This window comes from Protomyctophum bolini, assembly GCF_963924005.1.
Source record: "Protomyctophum bolini genome assembly, chromosome: 23".
NCBI lineage: Eukaryota > Metazoa > Chordata > Actinopteri > Myctophiformes > Myctophidae > Protomyctophum > Protomyctophum bolini.
This window is the reverse complement of record NC_137884.1, coordinates 24,213,038-24,230,537: the sequence shown is the minus strand read 5'-3', so window position 1 is coordinate 24,230,537 and position 17,500 is coordinate 24,213,038. Positions and strand designations below refer to the sequence as shown.

The 17,500-nt window shown below is 43.4% G+C and overlaps 1 protein-coding gene across 5 annotated transcripts in view; it reads left to right on the top strand.

Annotated features, from left to right (window-relative positions):
• cacna1c (calcium channel, voltage-dependent, L type, alpha 1C subunit) overlaps positions 1-17,500 on the top strand; it is a 238,693-nt gene that overhangs the window by 37,390 nt on the left and 183,803 nt on the right. For 4 of the 5 annotated variants that reach the window (XM_080757917.1, XM_080757916.1, XM_080757918.1 and 1 more), the window contains exon 2: positions 8,568-9,039. In XM_080757917.1, the coding sequence (XP_080614043.1) occupies positions 8,568-9,039 (472 nt within the window). Of the gene's footprint in view, positions 1-8,567; positions 9,040-17,500 lie in introns of those variants that run through there. The other variant, XM_080757919.1, reaches the window with a different exon arrangement.

The window sequence follows — 17,500 nt, the reverse complement described above, 5'->3', positions numbered from 1 at the left end:
GTGGTAACTGAGACGTAACAAGGGATGCTGAGAGAGAGAGAGAGAGAGAGAGAGAGAGGACCACAGGATGAGAGAGGAGAGCGTGAGAGGAAGAGGAGAGGGCGAGAGAGAGGAGGAGAGAGAGGAAGAGATTAGGGCTGCAACTATATTGATTGTTTTCCCAGTGATGAATCTATTGATTACTTTTTCGATCAATCACGACAAAGCAAACAAATCGATGACGTGTGTTGTGTTGTGTTGTGTGTGTGTGTGTGTGTGTGTGTGTGTGTGTGTGTGTGTGTGTGTGTGTGTGTGTGTGTGTGTGTGTGTGTGTGTGTGTGTGTGTGTGTGTGTGTGTGTGTGTGTGTGTGTGTGATGTAAGTAGATGAGAGAGGAGGAAATGATAACTCATATTATGTCATACAGATGAGAACAGAAAGACCAAATAAAGGACGGTGAGATGAGAAGGAGAGAACAGGTCACTTGGGACGCGTGCGTGCGTGCGTGCGTGCGTGCGTGCGTGCGTGCGTGCGTGCGTGCGTGCGTGCGTGCGTGACCGTGCATCAGTGAACGTCTCATAGTGGTATCGATTTGTTAATCACAAGATAGGTTGATGAATACATCATCATTCAGTCAATACTAATGAATCCCTATTGATTAAAATTAATGCCTGTCTTTCTGCGTGCGTGCGTGCGTGCGTGCGTGCGAGATTTGATTTGATTGGTCTCTGTCTGAAGTCAATAGAATATTGAGATAAGTACTGTAGGCACACACACACACACACACACACACACACACACACATGAATCATGATGCATCATGTGTGTGACTATAGTTTCCTCCAGGCCGTCCTGTCGGTTGCCATGTCTGCCCAAGCTTTCAGGTCAAATCTTTTAGGTTTGTTCTATAATGTTGTCCTTGTTGTAGCTCTTCTTCTGACCTCCCGGCGCCCGTTTCCCTTCAACCGTCTGGGAATACAGGACTTGTTTCGGGGAGGCGAGAGTCAGGCATGCAAATAATGGGCTGGTCCATTTTGGTCTTTGGTTGGAGGTCGCGGCAGACCGTAGTGGTCCTTGTGGTTAGAGAGTGTCCGCCCTGAAACTGGGAGGTCGGGGGTTCGATCCCCGGCCGGGTCATACCAAAGACTGGGACCCAATGCCTTCCTGCTTGGCCCTCAAATCAACGAATGATTCCCGAGCGCGGCGCACGTTTCCGTTTAGTTTCCGTCAGTGAAAAAAGGTAGTCGACGAAGCATTTCTCGTCTTGACGAAAACAGCACTGCTCCTCCTGCCTCTCTGTTCTGCTCCAGGAGTTTCACACCATCCATTATAAACATAATGCAGACAGAGGTTCATTTTTCTACACTATACAGCTTAACACACTTCACTCCAACACCGGCACACGCATACTCTTTTCTCCACAGTCCATTTGATCTGGTTACACACCGTCTAAGTGATGGATGCGCGCGCGGAGAACCCACTGCACTATAACAGCAGAGGATATTATAGGGACATTTGTTTTTTCAATACTAGGGGGTCTACTAAACCGGTGGGTGGCTAAAACCTTGGGTTGACTAAACCCTGGGGTGGCTAAACTCTCTGTGTTTAACCCATTTTGACCTGAGATCAGATTCTAAAAAATGTCTTCTACATCCTGACAGTTTTCTGAAAAAGCTATGCTTCCATGTCAGTCGTTCTTCGATTTTTCAAAAATAGCTAAAAGGGGTTCCCGCCCAAAATGGGTTAAACCCTGGGAGACTACACCCTAGGCGCGGGGGCCCCGATTCTCTAAGCTGTTTACATCTTCCAAACGTCCCACGTTATAGTAGTCTGATTCAGTAATCTCTCGCTCGGCTGTAGACTTACATGGGACCAAGCTTGCTTTATGTCATTAGACTGCAGCCTTATTCTATCTAGACTACTAACGTGTGAAGTTTGGAATATTCCTTCACACCCGAAACATTAGTGATTCAGGTCCAAGGATTTTATACGCTGAGTAACTAAACCCACAACTAAACTAAACCCCAGTGAAAGCTGGGTTGTGACATTGGCCCGTGGTATAGGGGGAGAGAGTGAAATATAAATGGCATTTTTTTTACCTGGCTGGAAATCAACCCGGATGATAAACTCTCCTCCTCAACGGAACAGATTACATCTTTGTAACACCACTGTTGCACAAAAGAGAGAGAGAACTAGTGAGGGAACGTACAGTAAGGCAGACAAATTAGGCAGAGAGATAATGAGAAAATGAAGGAGTAAGAGAAGGGGGTACAGTATGAACCCTGTGGATTAGGAACTTCTGAGTTAGTGTACTATACGTGTGCCAAGGGGTCAAGGGTCACAGAGCCGCTAACTGTTGGGTTGCCGTTGCCGGTAATTTGAAATGTTCAGAGACAAACGAAAACAAACTGATGAAGCGATGTATATTTCTCGTATTTGCATGCTTCCCTCGAGTGTGAGTGTGAGTGTGTGTATGCATGTGTTTGTGTCTTTGTATTTGAGTCAGTGTGAGTGTGAGTGGAGTGTGAGTGTGTGTATATGCGTGTGTTTGTGTCTTTGTATTTGAGTGTGAGTGTGAGTGAGTGTGAGTGTGAGTGGAGTGTGAGTGTGTGTATATGCGTGTGTTTGTGTCTTTGTATTTGAGTGTGAGTGGAGTGTGAGAGTGTGTACGCGTGTGTTTGTGTCTTTGTATTTGAGTGCGCGTGTGTGCTGCGTTTATCTATAGATGTACTGAGATTGAGACAGGATATTAACCTTGGCTGTAATCTGAACCAGACTGCAACACAATAAGTCCCATTCTGCTGCTATCTCTCTCTCAGGTTCCAGAACCAAAGCACTCACTTTGCTCCAACATGTCAAAGCGCCTCTCTGTGTTTTATATACAGTATAGTCTCAGCAGGCCGAACTGAATCAACGAGGCTGTCAATTCAGCCTCGTCGTCATGACACGCATGGCCACGACTCATTTCATTTCCTTGTCCTTTGGATTGCATAGACCCCAGCATAGACCCATGAGCACAGCAAAAATAGCCTGTCTATACAATCTCTCAATGCCTCGCAGACATTGTAGATAATAGGTCTATTTTCAATTATTAGGCTATTTAAAGATTAGAGCATTTGAAGTGGTCAAACTAGCAATACTTTTAGAAGCTTTTCCCATAAAATGCTGGGTTTTCGGTGGTGAGGTGACCACCGGAGCTGTAATAACGGTGGAGCGGTGGTGAGTAGAAACAGAGAGAAGGGCTGGGGTGGTGTCGGTGGTTTTCTCTTCACCGCGGCTCAGTGACGTCATGGTGTTGTAGTTCGGTGGTCACCTCACCACCGAAAATATTAGACTATGAATAACGCTTAATGGTCTGGAATATTATGGCAAAGGTTAAAGCCTCAGTCTGTGATTTCTTCACCTGGTTTGCAGGTTTTAGAAACCTCTAGGTGTCAGGCCGGTAGTAAGGAAGGGAACACCACTGTATGTAGACCAGCAGGAACAATATTACTAAAACACTTTACAAATGGCGTGTCCTGTGACACGTACGGCATTTTGAACCGGATCGCGACCATTACAGGACTCTATGGAGCGTGCAGGATCATCGTTATTTTTTGTCCGTTTGTTTTTTTCACCCGTTCCAAGGGTGAGGCGAGGGGTGCCGCTATAACAGGAGGCGTGTACAGTACAGTGTCACTCTTAACTGGCCAAATGCGTGTATGGCTTTAAAGTGAGTATTAAAAAAAAGTAAAGTAAAGTATTATGTACAGAATCCAAATCCATGCCCCGGCAACAGCAGCGAGGAAATGAGAACCTTTATATAGAGCCCTGTTTGGTATGCTCATTCATCTGACGAAGGTCAGACCGACCGGAACGTCACCGTAGTATTTGAGTAATAAACAGTTCTATTTTTATACGGGAGGGTGGAGAGGAGCGTCGCACCTTCTTCCTCTCAGACCCCAGTTTCCACCGGCTGGTTCCCAAATGACCAGATGACAGTGAATGGGGTTCTTATATAATATAATAGTTCTGATATTTTCCACAATATTTATCTCTGTGTGTCACACAAAATGTAATGCCTCATCTCCTACAATTCGGGTGCTTATAATGTCAAGGTTGGAGCCTTCAAATATGATTATCTTGGGGCGGTCGTGGCCTGAAAAGGTTGAGAACCACTGCTTTACAGAATATATATTCTAGGATCAGCTTCTAGAATCCATGGTAGGGGATTGTGCGGAGAGAGAAGTGAGGGTGAGAATTGTCTGTAATCTCCTGAGCATGTTGGATAATCCCCCATCCGTCTCTTAAAAACCTCACACTCACTTGAGTCTTATTTTTGCAATTATTCTGGCTGCTGGAAGTACATACTCTAATCTCACCAAGATTATTGCAGTTCTGCAAATCTGTCATCTCCTTTTTTTCCTTTGCCGCAAAGGTTTTGCGTGTCACTTTGTGAACCATGCAGCTCAGTGGCCTTGTGGTTAGGGTGTCTGCCCTGAGACTGGGAGGTCGGGGTTCGATCCCCGGCTCGGGTCATACCAAAGACTATAGAAATGGGACCCAGTGCCTCCCTGCTTGACACTCAGCATCAAGGGTTGGATTGGGAATAAGTCTCTGCGACATACTAGCGTCATGTCCAGGGGGTGTACTTGTACATCAAGCTGCCTCACGCTACAGAAACAGGAGATAGGCTCCTGCCCTGTGGGCCTCATGGCTACAGAAACAGGAGATAGGCTCCTGCCCTATGGGCCTCATGGCTACAGAAACAGGAGATAGGCTCCTGCCCTGTGGGCCTCATGGCTACAGAAACAGGAGATAGGCTCCTGCCCTATGGGCCTCATGGCTACAGAAACAGGAGATAGGCTCCTGCCCTATGGGCCTCATGGCTACAAAAACAGGAGATAGGCTCCTGCCCTATGGGCCTCATGGCTACAGAAACAGGAGATAGGCTCCTGCCCTGTGGGCCTCATGGCTACAGAAACAGGAGATAGGCTCCTGCCCTATGGGCCTCATGGCTACAGAAACAGGAGATAGGCTCCTGCCCCTATGTGCCTCATGGCTACAGAAACAGGAGATAGGCTCCTGCCCTATGGGCCTCATGGCTACAGAAACAGGAGATAGGCTCCTGCCCTATGGGCCTCATGGCTCGGCAAGAACACTTTGTGAATGTTGTTTTTTCTGGGATTTCTTATTGACTATTGGATTCTGTCCTGGAATAAGCACTATATGTGCCAAAATGTGTTTCGGTGACACGATCCAATTTGTATTGTCTACATGTTAAATTAGTAGCTTAATGTTAGCATTTCTTTTTGGCTTTTCTGCCTTTATTGATAGTATCAAGTGAAGATGCTTAGTGAAGATTGAGAACCACTGCTCTAAAACAGCATTGGACAATGATGTTTGACAGTCAGCACTATACTGTAGGCTAGTTGCTTATTTTAGACTTATTTTCTGACTTTTTCAGATTTTCATAGACCTGCTTGCTTGTTTCTCTCTCACACAGTCACGAAATGTGGCAACCGTCAAAGCTAGTCCTAGAGGTGTTTGTTTTGGTTGTGATCATTCATTGTGATGCATGGTGGATGATGCTTTAGCTCTTAGAGCAACAGCTAGCAGGAGGAAGCAGCCTGCTGCCCTCATGGATAACAGTATTTAGTGACATTTTATGTCCCAGAACTTATGGATATGGACTTATGGTTCCTTCCATCACTGCCTCTTTATTTTCTAGTAAGTAGAACTTTAACGTGTTGCTGTTTACCATTCCTCACACACACACACACACACACACACACACACACACACACACACACACACACACACACACACACACACACACACACACGCACACACATGCACACAATTTTCAATTCAATTCAATTCAAAGGGCTTTATTGGCATGAGAAAACATACGTTTACATTGCCAAAGCAGAAAGAACAATTCAACAACACAGCAATACAATCAAAACAAAAATTATGTTGTAACACACATGATTTAGTGGATTACAGTATAACCCTAACATATAGAGACAAGCTACAGTTGCCTTATATGTGTGCTTTTGCCTAAGAACTAAATCTAAAGTTACTATGTTTAGTGACCCTGTCTAAAACCTAACCACTGAGTGGTGCAGAGATTTGTTAAGCCATCTAAAAATCACTAGATATCAGAGACAGAGTGACATGTGGTTCCACCAATCAGCAGTCAGTTTAGGCCTGGCTGATATGCTGTTCCAGCCACACAGCAACCTGTTGAAGCAGTGATTACCATCTACCTGCAGTGCTGCACTAATCAAGCCCAATTGAACTGAGTCAGTTCAGCTGTTGAGGTTAGAGACAGAAAGACAGCCAAACAGCAATGCACAGCACATGAGAAGAGCACAGAACAGAGAGAGAAAAAGTGTGATACTAGAAGAGTTTTATGAGCACAAACCACAGCGAAGCAAGGTAACTCACCACATCTTATCAGTTAATTTAAGAGTAACAAATAATTGGAAATTACTTTGGTTTTTGATGAGTGGTATTGTTTATTTCTAGAAACCATTGTGGATTCACTGGGGCAGCCATTGCATTGTTTGTGCCCAGCCTGTTTCACACAGAATCGGTGGTTGTGTTCCATTTGATATACCGGTACTTCTCCTATCACAGCAACTCACAAATCTTGCTGCTGTGTTTGCACATTGTTGTACTTCGCCCAGCAGATATGGGAGTTTTTTGTCATTGGTCATGTTTTCAAAATCTCCGTGTGTGGTTGTAATCTGTGGGAAGTATGTGTCACTGATGTCTTGGTACAATGAATGGACAGATGGTTAGGAAGTGTAGCTCAGTTTCCACTTCACACACACACACACACACACACACACACACACACACACACACACACACACGGCCCGCCTCCTGGCCGCTATGCAGACCCAGTTTCCAGATTAGATTAACGGCAATATTTTATTTATCGCACGATAAAAGTCTCGATAACGGCCCAGCAGTCATTTTTAGTTTAGTTTTCTCAGTATGTTGTAGCTTATTTCCCTAAAGTGCTGTTTCCTCACGTTTTATGTCTCAATAAATCGTTTGCAATTTAGATTGCCGATCGTCATCTGCCCTTGGGCCGGCCCTACTACTGATATTTAACTTTTAATGGAAGATTAGAGATGGAGATGTATTTACTGAAGCTTTCATAGTGCAATTTGTTAGTTTTGTATGCGGTCTGTTTGTATAGCTGCACCACTGATTTATTTATTGCTGTCATATCAGATTAATTTATTTACAAAAAATACATCTAATAGAATTACGCCTGTTGGTATTGTTGTTGGTGAGTTAAATCATGCTTCTGATCTGATATCAAATAGGCTAATACATTTTTTTATGATTTAGGCCTATTTTATGTCAAATAAAAGTAAAAGTGCTGTGATCTACATTGTTATTGCACATTGTTATTGCTGATTGGAATCTTTGTTTTTCCTACACCTGGCAGCTGAGATTTTGAATTTGCTTGTATTTCTGAGATCCCGAGACTTTTAAAGGGCCACTTCACCCCTTTTGCAACGAGAGCTTATTTTAATGATGTTTAGGACACAAACACTTTCCTGGGGGTTGTATGTCATGTATGATGTATGATTTTTTTTATTATATTGTAGTCATGACGCCATGTTCATGACCATGTGGTCTCAGTTCCTTCCTGGACTACAAAGTCACACCTCCATGCAAGGTTCCCCCCTCTCCATAAGGATGGAATAAAGCATTATGGGCATTGTAGGAATTCAGCAAACCAGTCAAACACACAGACACAGACTATTTTTCTGGCCATAGGGTGCAAATCAACTTGTGCTACTGTTATCTACTACAAATACTGTTAACATTGAGTGACTGCAGTTTCTTCCAGAGGTGAAATGTCCCTTTAATGCTAAAAAAAAAGAATCGTGACAAAAGCAGAAGATTTTCCAGACGCTTAAAAACACGCTCACACAGAACAGTGTTTCCAATAATAAAACAGCAACAGATTTAGGGGATTAGTTGCTATCTACTCTTGATTTGATACGGAATGGTTTTGGATGAGATTATGTTGTCTATAATACTTGTTTTTATTGATCGTTAGTTGAATAATGAAAGTTCCCACACCTGTGGGAAATAATACTATACGCAATGGTTTTGTTACTCGTTCTTCTCTCCATCCACTGGGGCGGCTGTGGCTCAGGAGGTAGAGCAGGTCGTCCAATGATCCCTGGGTCGGCGGTTCGTATCCCGGCTCCTCCTCCTGTCCACATATCGAAGTGTCCTTGGGCAAGACACTGAACCCTACATTGAAGTGTCCTTGGGCAAGACACTGAACCCTACATTGAAGTGTCCTTGGGCAAGACACTGAACCCTACATTGCCTCCAATGAGTCGGTCGGTGTGAGCTCGCCACCGTTGGTGTGTGAATGTGGGAAGTGAGGACGCTGGCGTCGACTGTTCGCCGGTTCACCTCCCAATGTATGAATGAATGAACCATTGTAAAGCGCTTTGAGCTCTATAAAAATGCAATTCAATTCATTAACTCGTCTCTTCTCCCTCTCTCTCCCTCTCTCTCTCTCTCTCTCTCCCTCTCTCTCTCTCTCCCTCTCTCTCTCTCCAGGCTCCGATTACTCTCCTCCTCCTCCGCTGCCTCCCCCGCCACCCCAACCCAACCTGACCAATGACCACGGCGGCGGCAGCGGCGTGGTCACCCATGACGAGCGAGGAGGAGGGGTCAGCCTGGGGGGCGTGGTGGGCCTGGCCCCGGAGCACCTGGCCACGCCCGGCGCGGCCGTGAGCTGGCAGGCGGCCATCGACGCGGCGCGGCAGGCCAAGATGATGGGCTCCATGGGGGCGGGGGCCGGGGGCGGGTCCACGTCGTCGGGGGTGGGCGGGGCGTCCCACGGCGGAGGAGGGGGAGGGGGTGGCGGGCCCATCTCCACGGCCAGCTCCACCCAGAGGAAGAGGCAGCACTACACCACCAAGCCCAAGAAACAGACCACCACGGCCGCCACGCGGCCGCCCAGGGCGCTGCTCTGCCTCACGCTGAAGAACCCCATCAGGAGAGCATGCATCAACATCGTGGAGTGGAAGTATCCTTTTTGTTTATACCAATAATAAGGCTGCTTGTCCTTGTCCTTGTCTCCTGTCGTCCTGTCCTGTCCTGTCCTGTGACTGTCCTGTCCTGTCCTGTCCTGTCCTGTCCTGTCCTCTCCTCTCCTCTCCTCTCCTCTCCTCTCCTCTCCTCTCCTCCTCTAGCATGTTGTACTGATTTATTCTTTCTTATTAGATAAGCGACACATCTTCCTCTATATATTCTCCCCTCTTCTCATTTCACTGTTAGCCCCGCGAGCAGCGGACGTGTTAATCCTTTTAGTGATAGCATAGCCTCCCCCCCCCCCAAAGGGTTCTGTCACGATTATTAATAATTTTTTAATTTCCCTTCCTTTTCTTTTTTTAACCTTTTAATTAAGGATGGTCGGTTCAAACCCGCGTCGGGGTCTGGTTTGGTTTATAAGGAGCCCGCGTTTGGCCCCTAGGGGCCACTGGCGCTGCTTCTGGACTCTTGGTCTTGTTCATTTCTTTTCCATCTGGGGATCTCAAGAGGGGAAGGAATAATTTGTCATTTTCATCCTTCTGTCACACTCCCCCACTTCCTCTCCTTGAGAAATGTCCCTCTCTATTGGCTCTCCCTGCACCTTCAGTAGCCCTCCTGCAATTCTTCATGGTCTCTCCACCCCCCTCTCTCTCTCTCTCTCTCTCTGGCTCCTCATCTAACCCATTCTGACCTGAGATCAGATTCTAAAAATGTCTTCTACATGCTGACAGTTTTCCATTCTGACCCGAGATCAGATTCTAAAAATGTCTTCTACATGCTGACAGTTTTCCATTCTGACCTGAGATCAGATTCTAAAAATGTCTTCTACATGCTGACAGTTTTCCATTCTGACCTGAGATCAGATTCTAAAAATGTCTTCTATGTCAGTCGCTCTTCGATTTTTTTTTAAATAGCAGACCTACAAGCTCGTAGCGCGCCACTCGGTGGCGCGCTATGAGCTTGTAGATCTGCTATTTTTCAATAGCTAAAGCATAACATAGTAACCAAAATGGGTTCCCGTTCAGAATGGGTTAATTTAGCCTCGGTCCTTCTCCCTCATTATTTCCCTCCATCGTTCACTCTCTCTCCCTCGTTTCCTTCCTTCCTTCCTTCCTTCCTTCTCCTTTCCTTTCCTCCTCCCTTCCCTATATAAAGCTTCCACTTTTATTTATTTTTATTTTTCCTCCATCCCTGTTGTTGTTGTTTCTTATAACTTTATTGTTTCACGTGGACGGGGACAGTACATATTATATCAATGTACAGTAAAGATGCTAATATACAGAAAAACATTACAAACAGAACAGGTTTTGAACTAAACCTATAAGCAGGCACAATGCATTATAGGCCTCACTCACACTGTTGCAACATGTGTCTTGTGTCATGTCCGTGTTTAATGGCTGCCCCCAATGCATTTCCAATGGAAGTCACATGGTTTGACAAAACATTTTAGTTTGATGGCTGTGTTGTGCCCCCCTCCCCTCCTACCCCGCATCAAACTTATTTTTTTGTCAAACCATGTGACTTCCATTGGAAATGCATTGGGGGGCGGCCATTAAACACGGACATGACACAAGACAAATGTATGCGTGTTGCAACAGTGTGAGTGAGGCATTACATGACATTACACAGGGTTAAACGGAGCATAAAACATACATACAAGAACGAAAGGTATACAAAACGACTACAAAAGGGGTGTGAAGTATATCTATCTAAAGCTAAGACTCATTTCTACTTGGCTCGTGTAGAAAAACAGCATGTTGTTTCATCTGGTTTTTCGTCCTCCCTTCGTTTCTTCCCTTTCTGCCTTTCTGTCTTTCTTTCTGTCCTTCCATCTTTTCTCATCTGTTCTCCTGTTAATCTTCCCTTTTGTTCCTCGTCGTCTCTGGGGAGAGAGAGAGAGCGATAGAGAGAGAGAGAGGGGGGGGGGGGGGTGTAGATGAAGGAGTGTAATAACGATCGGTGGGAGAAGAGAAATGAGCAGGAGGTGAGAGGAGGTCGTACTGTAGGTTGTCACCATCGTGAAATTTTATTGGCGATTAAACGACCGTACAAATGATTGCGATTACCAATATAATTGTTTTCTTTTGGGGGGGGGGGGGGCTTTGTGAACACAAATTGCACATGGTAGATATAACAGTCAAACAATACAATAAATTACTGACAATGACCAATAATCTAGAATGTAGATCTGATATTTTTGAATAGCCAAAGTATAGAATAATAATGTTTCAAGTATATAGGCCTATAGTTTTAAATCTAAATGCTTTCCCGCGGTGTTAAAGGGGGGAAAAGCTGATCTACAAGCTCACGTATCACCTCATAATGAATGGTGGACGGTGCATTGTGAGCTTGTACATCTGCTGTTTCTGAAAATATATAGAACACTATTTCAACGTATTCATTCATATGACTGGAAGCAATTTGTATGCAGAATAATAATCAATAATCTCAAATAGTTGATCAGGCTATTGATCTGGAGGTGGCATGGGGGGGGGGGGGGGATATGTGTACAATTTAAGCTATTGATATAGCAATTATAAGGTCTTCATGCAATGGTTTTTGATGCAATTTCATACCCACAACCTGATGTTCCCATTTTGGATAATGTTGTTATAGGCAAAATGTACACAAACCCATTTAGGCCTGACGTCGAAATTAAAAATAAATAAATCTTCTAAATTCTGACAGTTTTCAGAAATACCTATGTTTCTATATCAGCGGTGCTCAATATTTCATCACAAGGACCCCAAAAATGATATGTATAATTGGCCGCCGACCCCCATCTGAAAACATGTTGTTCCAGCAAAGATTTGAGTAAAAAAAAAGAAAAAGTTCGCTCTGAAAGAATATATTCAATCATTTGGCCACATTTTCACGATTAAAAAAATAAATAGCAGATCTACAAGCTCGTAGCGCGGCACTCGGTGCCGCGCTATGAGCTTGTAGATCTGCTATTTTTTTCAATAGCTAAAGCATAACATAATGCTTGAAACACCAACAGGGGGTTCCCGCCCATGCAGAGTGCAGGTTGAATGAAATAAATAAATAGTTTTCGGATCCATCATGCCACAGATGCTGCTAAACCTGGTCTATCTATTCAAATAGCATGCTGTTTGTACAACATGCAGGGCATCTGTAAACATTAAACAAGCACGCGGTACAACATACAGAACATGCAGCATCTGTGGACATAATTATATACTTGCAGCTGTCTAAACAAAACAACTAAATAACATATATTATTTTGTGGCTCAGTGGTTGTTCAAAGTGTGGTCCAGCTGATTGACGGGGTTCCATCTGAAAACCATCTACTGGACCAGTGCTGTTTTTGGCAGTTTCTTTAGTTTTAGTCATAATTATAGTCTCTTGAATAGTTTCCATTTAGTTTTAGTCACATTTTAGTCACCATGGAATGTTGTTAGTCTAGTTTTAGTCAACTAAACTAATCACAAGATTTTAGTCGACTAAATCTACAGTTGATTTTGTCGACTAAAATGTATTTTGGCGGGCCTTGATGCCGTCATAATGACTGTTTTTACACTTGCTGAAAATAGCCGATTTATACAAGCGCACAACGCGTCGCTATTTTCAGCATGCAACCAAGTGTAAAATGACTTATACTGGATCTCTTGTCCACTAGTCGCTTCCTAACGTTTTAGTCCAGTTTGTATTTGTCAATTTATTTAGAAGTTATTATTATGAGAGGACGAATGACTATTCAGATCTCTCCACTGTATGGACTGTCCTGACCTACTATAGAATTCTGTCAATCATGGGGTGTACCCAGGGGGGGTCCAGGACCCCATATGGATACTCAGAGTTAATACAGGGGGGTCCAGGACCCATATGGATACTCAGAGTTAATACAGGGGGTCCAGGACCCCATATTTTACAATAATCACTTGTAATCACTTGTAATGCTAGGGTAGCATCCCTATTCTGAGGGAAACATATTTTCGGCGAAGAGGTTTGATGTAAAAAAAGATCAACCCAAATACCGTTTAATGCAATAATCGGTGTCCCTGCTTCATCACCCTCAGCTATGGGTTCCTTGGCCTGAAAAAATGTTGAAGACCCCTGCTGTAAAACTTAAATTAACAGCACATTACGGCACAAATGGACCCTGACGGGTCCATTTGGCTCCATTTGTACACTCTCAGAGTTACAGACCCACAAGTAAAGAGTCCATTTGGTTCCATTTGTACACTCTCAGAGTTACAGACCCACAAGTAAAGAGTCCATTTGGTTCCATTTGTACACTCTCAGAGTTACAGACCCACAAGCAAAGAGTCCATTTGGCTCCATTTGTACACTCTCAGAGTTACAGACCCACAAGTAAAGAGTCCATTTGGTTCCATTTGTACACTCAGAGTTACAGACCCACAAGTAAAGAGTCCATTTGGTTCCCAACTATCATTTAGCGGCATGGGGACCCCGGACCCCCTGGAACTCCCTCAGGGACCCCTGGGGTTCCCCCCGGACCCCACTTTGGGAACCACTGATCTAAAATAACATAGCGTACTTTGTGTCTGCATGAGAACAACACAGCATGCATCAAAAGATATCGTTGCTGTCGGACAACAAACCTTGTATCTCCTTCGTTTCAGTGTTGTATGTTTTGTTGTGCTTGAATGCCCCGCTGCGTCATGCCTTGTAGCTTGTAGATCTGCTTTTTTTATTAAGCGAGTGGTCGAGAGTGTTTCTTTGTGTTTTATGATTAATCAACTTGTGAGTTGTGACTAAATAATAACTAGAATGGATCCAGTGGAACACAGGTTATTGTGTGTGTGTGTGTGTGTGTGTGTGTGTGTGTGCGTGCGTGCGTGTGCGTGTGTGTACGCGTGAGAGAGAGAGAGAGAGAGAGAGAGAGATGGCAGCCCCAAAATCTTCTTCCCCTGTTACCATGACAACAGTACAGGCTCGATGGGGCACACACACACACACACGCTGCCATTGATGATGGTAACGCACATCCTCGATTGTATGACTGATATAGCCAGTACGACCGAAAATGTCCCGCGTAAACACCTAGCTTAGATAGTAGCCACGCTGACTGTCTGCCCGGCACAGCTGTTTTGTATTATGTTTTTATTTAGGTGTGCGGTTATGCTCGGTTGAAGCACGGGTAGATGTAGTGTAGTAGTAGATATAGCACACCTTTACACCAACATGTACTGTAATAGTTCACCTTTACACCAACGTGTGTGTGTGTGTGTGTGTGTGTGTGTGTGTGTGTTCTTCCGGGTCAGAACCATGGTGTTCTAACAAGGTTTTGGTCAGATGCGAGTGAGAGATCATGTGTGCGTATGTACATACTGGGTTGTGATTGTGTGCGTGCGTGCGTGCGTGCGTGCGTGCGTGCGTATTTGGAGGGTTTGCCAGTGATGTTTTCAGTCCGTAATTCCAACATAAACAGCAGCTTCCCCGCCACAGACACACATAAAAGCCTTTGATGTCTGGAGTCTGGTTGTGGCGGTGGAGAGACATATGGACAGTTTGTCCTCAAACGCTTTTCATGTCAAAGACACCCTAATTAATATGCACGTCTTCCTGGACACTTTTTCTTTTCAAGATTTTATGTAACTAAAAGCGGTTAAACTGATTTTGATGCCATTTTATCGAAGTATGCTGGGAACCCAGCATAATTCGAATTAGAATAAATTTCACATATTTGGCACATAATATAATGAAAAATGTGTTTCACAATTACTTTTCAGAATTCACAAAAAACATATTCATGGGACTTTTGCTTTGAATTTGGCCATTCAAAAATAATAGTCAGTAGGATACATAAATAAATACAGTCAGTTGTTTCAGTAGGATACTCAAACATAAATACAGTCAGTTGTTTCAGTAGGATACTCAAACATAAATACAGTCAGTTGTTTCAGTAGGATACTCAAACATAAATACAGTCAGTTGTTTCAGTAGGATACTCGAACATAAATACAGTCAGTTGTTTCAGTAGGATACTCAAACATAAATACAGTCAGTTGTTTCAGTAGGATACTCAAACATAAATACAGTCAGTTGTTTCAGTAGGATACTCAAACATAAATACAGTCAGTTGTTTCAGTAGGATACTCAAACATAAATACAGTCAGTTGTTTCAGTAGGATACTCAAACATAAATACAGTCAGTTGTTTCAGTAGGATACTCAAACATAAATACAGTCAGTTGTTTCAGTAGGATACTCAAACATAAATACAGTCAGTTGTTTCAGCAGGATACTCAAACATAAATACAGTCAGTTGTTTCAGTAGGATACTCAAACATAAATACAGTCAGTTGTTTCAGTAGGATACTCAAACATAAATACAGTCAGTTGTTTCAGTAGGATACTCAAACATAAATACAGTCAGTTGTTTCAGTAGGATACTCAAACATAAATACAGTCAGTTGTTTCAGTAGGATACTCAAACATAAATACAGTCAGTTGTTTCAGTAAGATACTCAAACATAAATACAGTCAGTTGTTTCAGTATAGATACTCAAACATAAATACAGTCAGTTGTTTCAGTGAGATACTCAAACATAAATACAGTCAGTTGTTTCAGTAGGATACTCAAACATAAATACAGTCAGTTGTTTCAGTAGGATACTCAAACATAAATACAGTCAGTTGTTTCAGTATAGGATACTCAAACATAAATACAGTCAGTTGTTTCAGTAGGATATACTCACTCAAACATAAATACAGTCAGTTGTTTCAGTAAGATACTCAAACATAAATACAGTCAGTTGTTTCAGTAGGATACTCAAACATAAATACAGTCAGTTGTTTCAGTATAGGATACTCAAACATAAATACAGTCAGTTGTTTCAGTAAGATACTCAAACATAAATACAGTCTGTTGTTTCAGTAGGATACTAAAACATAAATACAGTCAGTTGTTTCAGTAGGATACTCAAACATAAATACAGTCAGTTGTTTCAGTAGGATACTAAAACATAAATACAGTCAGTTGTTTCAGTAAGATACTCAAACATAAATACAGTCAGTTGTTTCAGTAGGATACTCAAACATAAATACAGTCAGTTGTTTCAGTAGGATACTCAAACATAAATACAGTCTGTTGTTTCAGTAGGATACTCAAACATAAATACAGTCAGTTGTTTCAGTAGGATACTCAAACATAAATACAGTCTGTTGTTTCAGTAGGATACTCAAACATAAATACAGTCAGTTGTTTCAGTAGGATACTCAAACATAAATACAGTCAGTTGTTTCAGTAGGATACTCAAACATAAATACAGTCAGTTGTTTCAGTAAGATACTCAAACATAAATACAGTCAGTTGTTTCAGTAGGATACAGTCAGTTGTTTCAGTAGGATACTCAAACATAAATACAGTCAGTTGTTTCAGTAGGATACTCAAACATAAATACAGTCAGTTGTTTCAGTAAGATACTCAAACGGGACACGGATTGGTTTTAAGGGGAATCAAACCTGTTACCCATTTAGGAACGGGAGCGCATCTGTGTCGCTTTAACGACTTTAACTATTATTTTAAACTTTAGCTGTTGAAAAATAGCTGATTCTTTTTTAATATATATTCTTTCACAGCGAGCGCTTTTTAACTCATATATCTTTGCTTCCAGGGGGTCCCTGGAACAACATATTTATACAGGTGGGGGGTCGGCGGCGGCCAATTACAAATAGTTTTTGCGGTCCTTGATATGATATGAAATAGTTTGAGCACCACTGATATAGAAAACTGTCGATTTAGAAGACATTTTGTAGAATCTTGTCTTAGTCCTAACAGGGTTAACATCTAGGTGCCAGGCGGACATAGCGATAGACCAGCGGGTTTCTAAAAGGCACCCTGGGGTGTCGTGACGCACGTCCAGGGGTGACTGGACAGAATACTTATCAGTTCACTTCAGATTCACCACATAGAGCGTCTAGACTTCTGAGCACAGACGTGATTTGCTCTGTTCTCTGTGCCTTCTTTTTCAAGTGGGGCCCGCCGGGCCCTGTTCCGGCGAGCCTTCCCCCATGTCCGAAACGGTCGAGAGTTACCGCGTGGGGGTCCCCGGAAACATCCAGAGCCCCAGGAACACGCCTAGGGGGGGGGGGGCCCTGCATGCCCTGTAGTTACCGCGCGGGGGTCCCCGGGACATCCAGAGCCCCCAGGAACATGCCTGCTCTGTTCCGGTGAGCCTTCTCACAGCTGCAATAGGCCAGTGGTTCTAAAACCTTTTCATGTCAAGGCCCCACAAAATTGACACCTATTTAGCCCACACGGACCCCTATTTGAAAAGCTATGCCAGCAGGGACCCCCATAAGAGAATATCTTTACGGCTCTAGCAGTGACTCTCAACCACAAGGACCCCCAGTTTGACCCGCATTAGGCTACGGACCCCCCATTTAATGGATTTTCTATCTCTGGGACCTCAATTTATATTGTAAAGATAATCGTTTATTTTACTCTGAGTTACACAGTCCCATAAG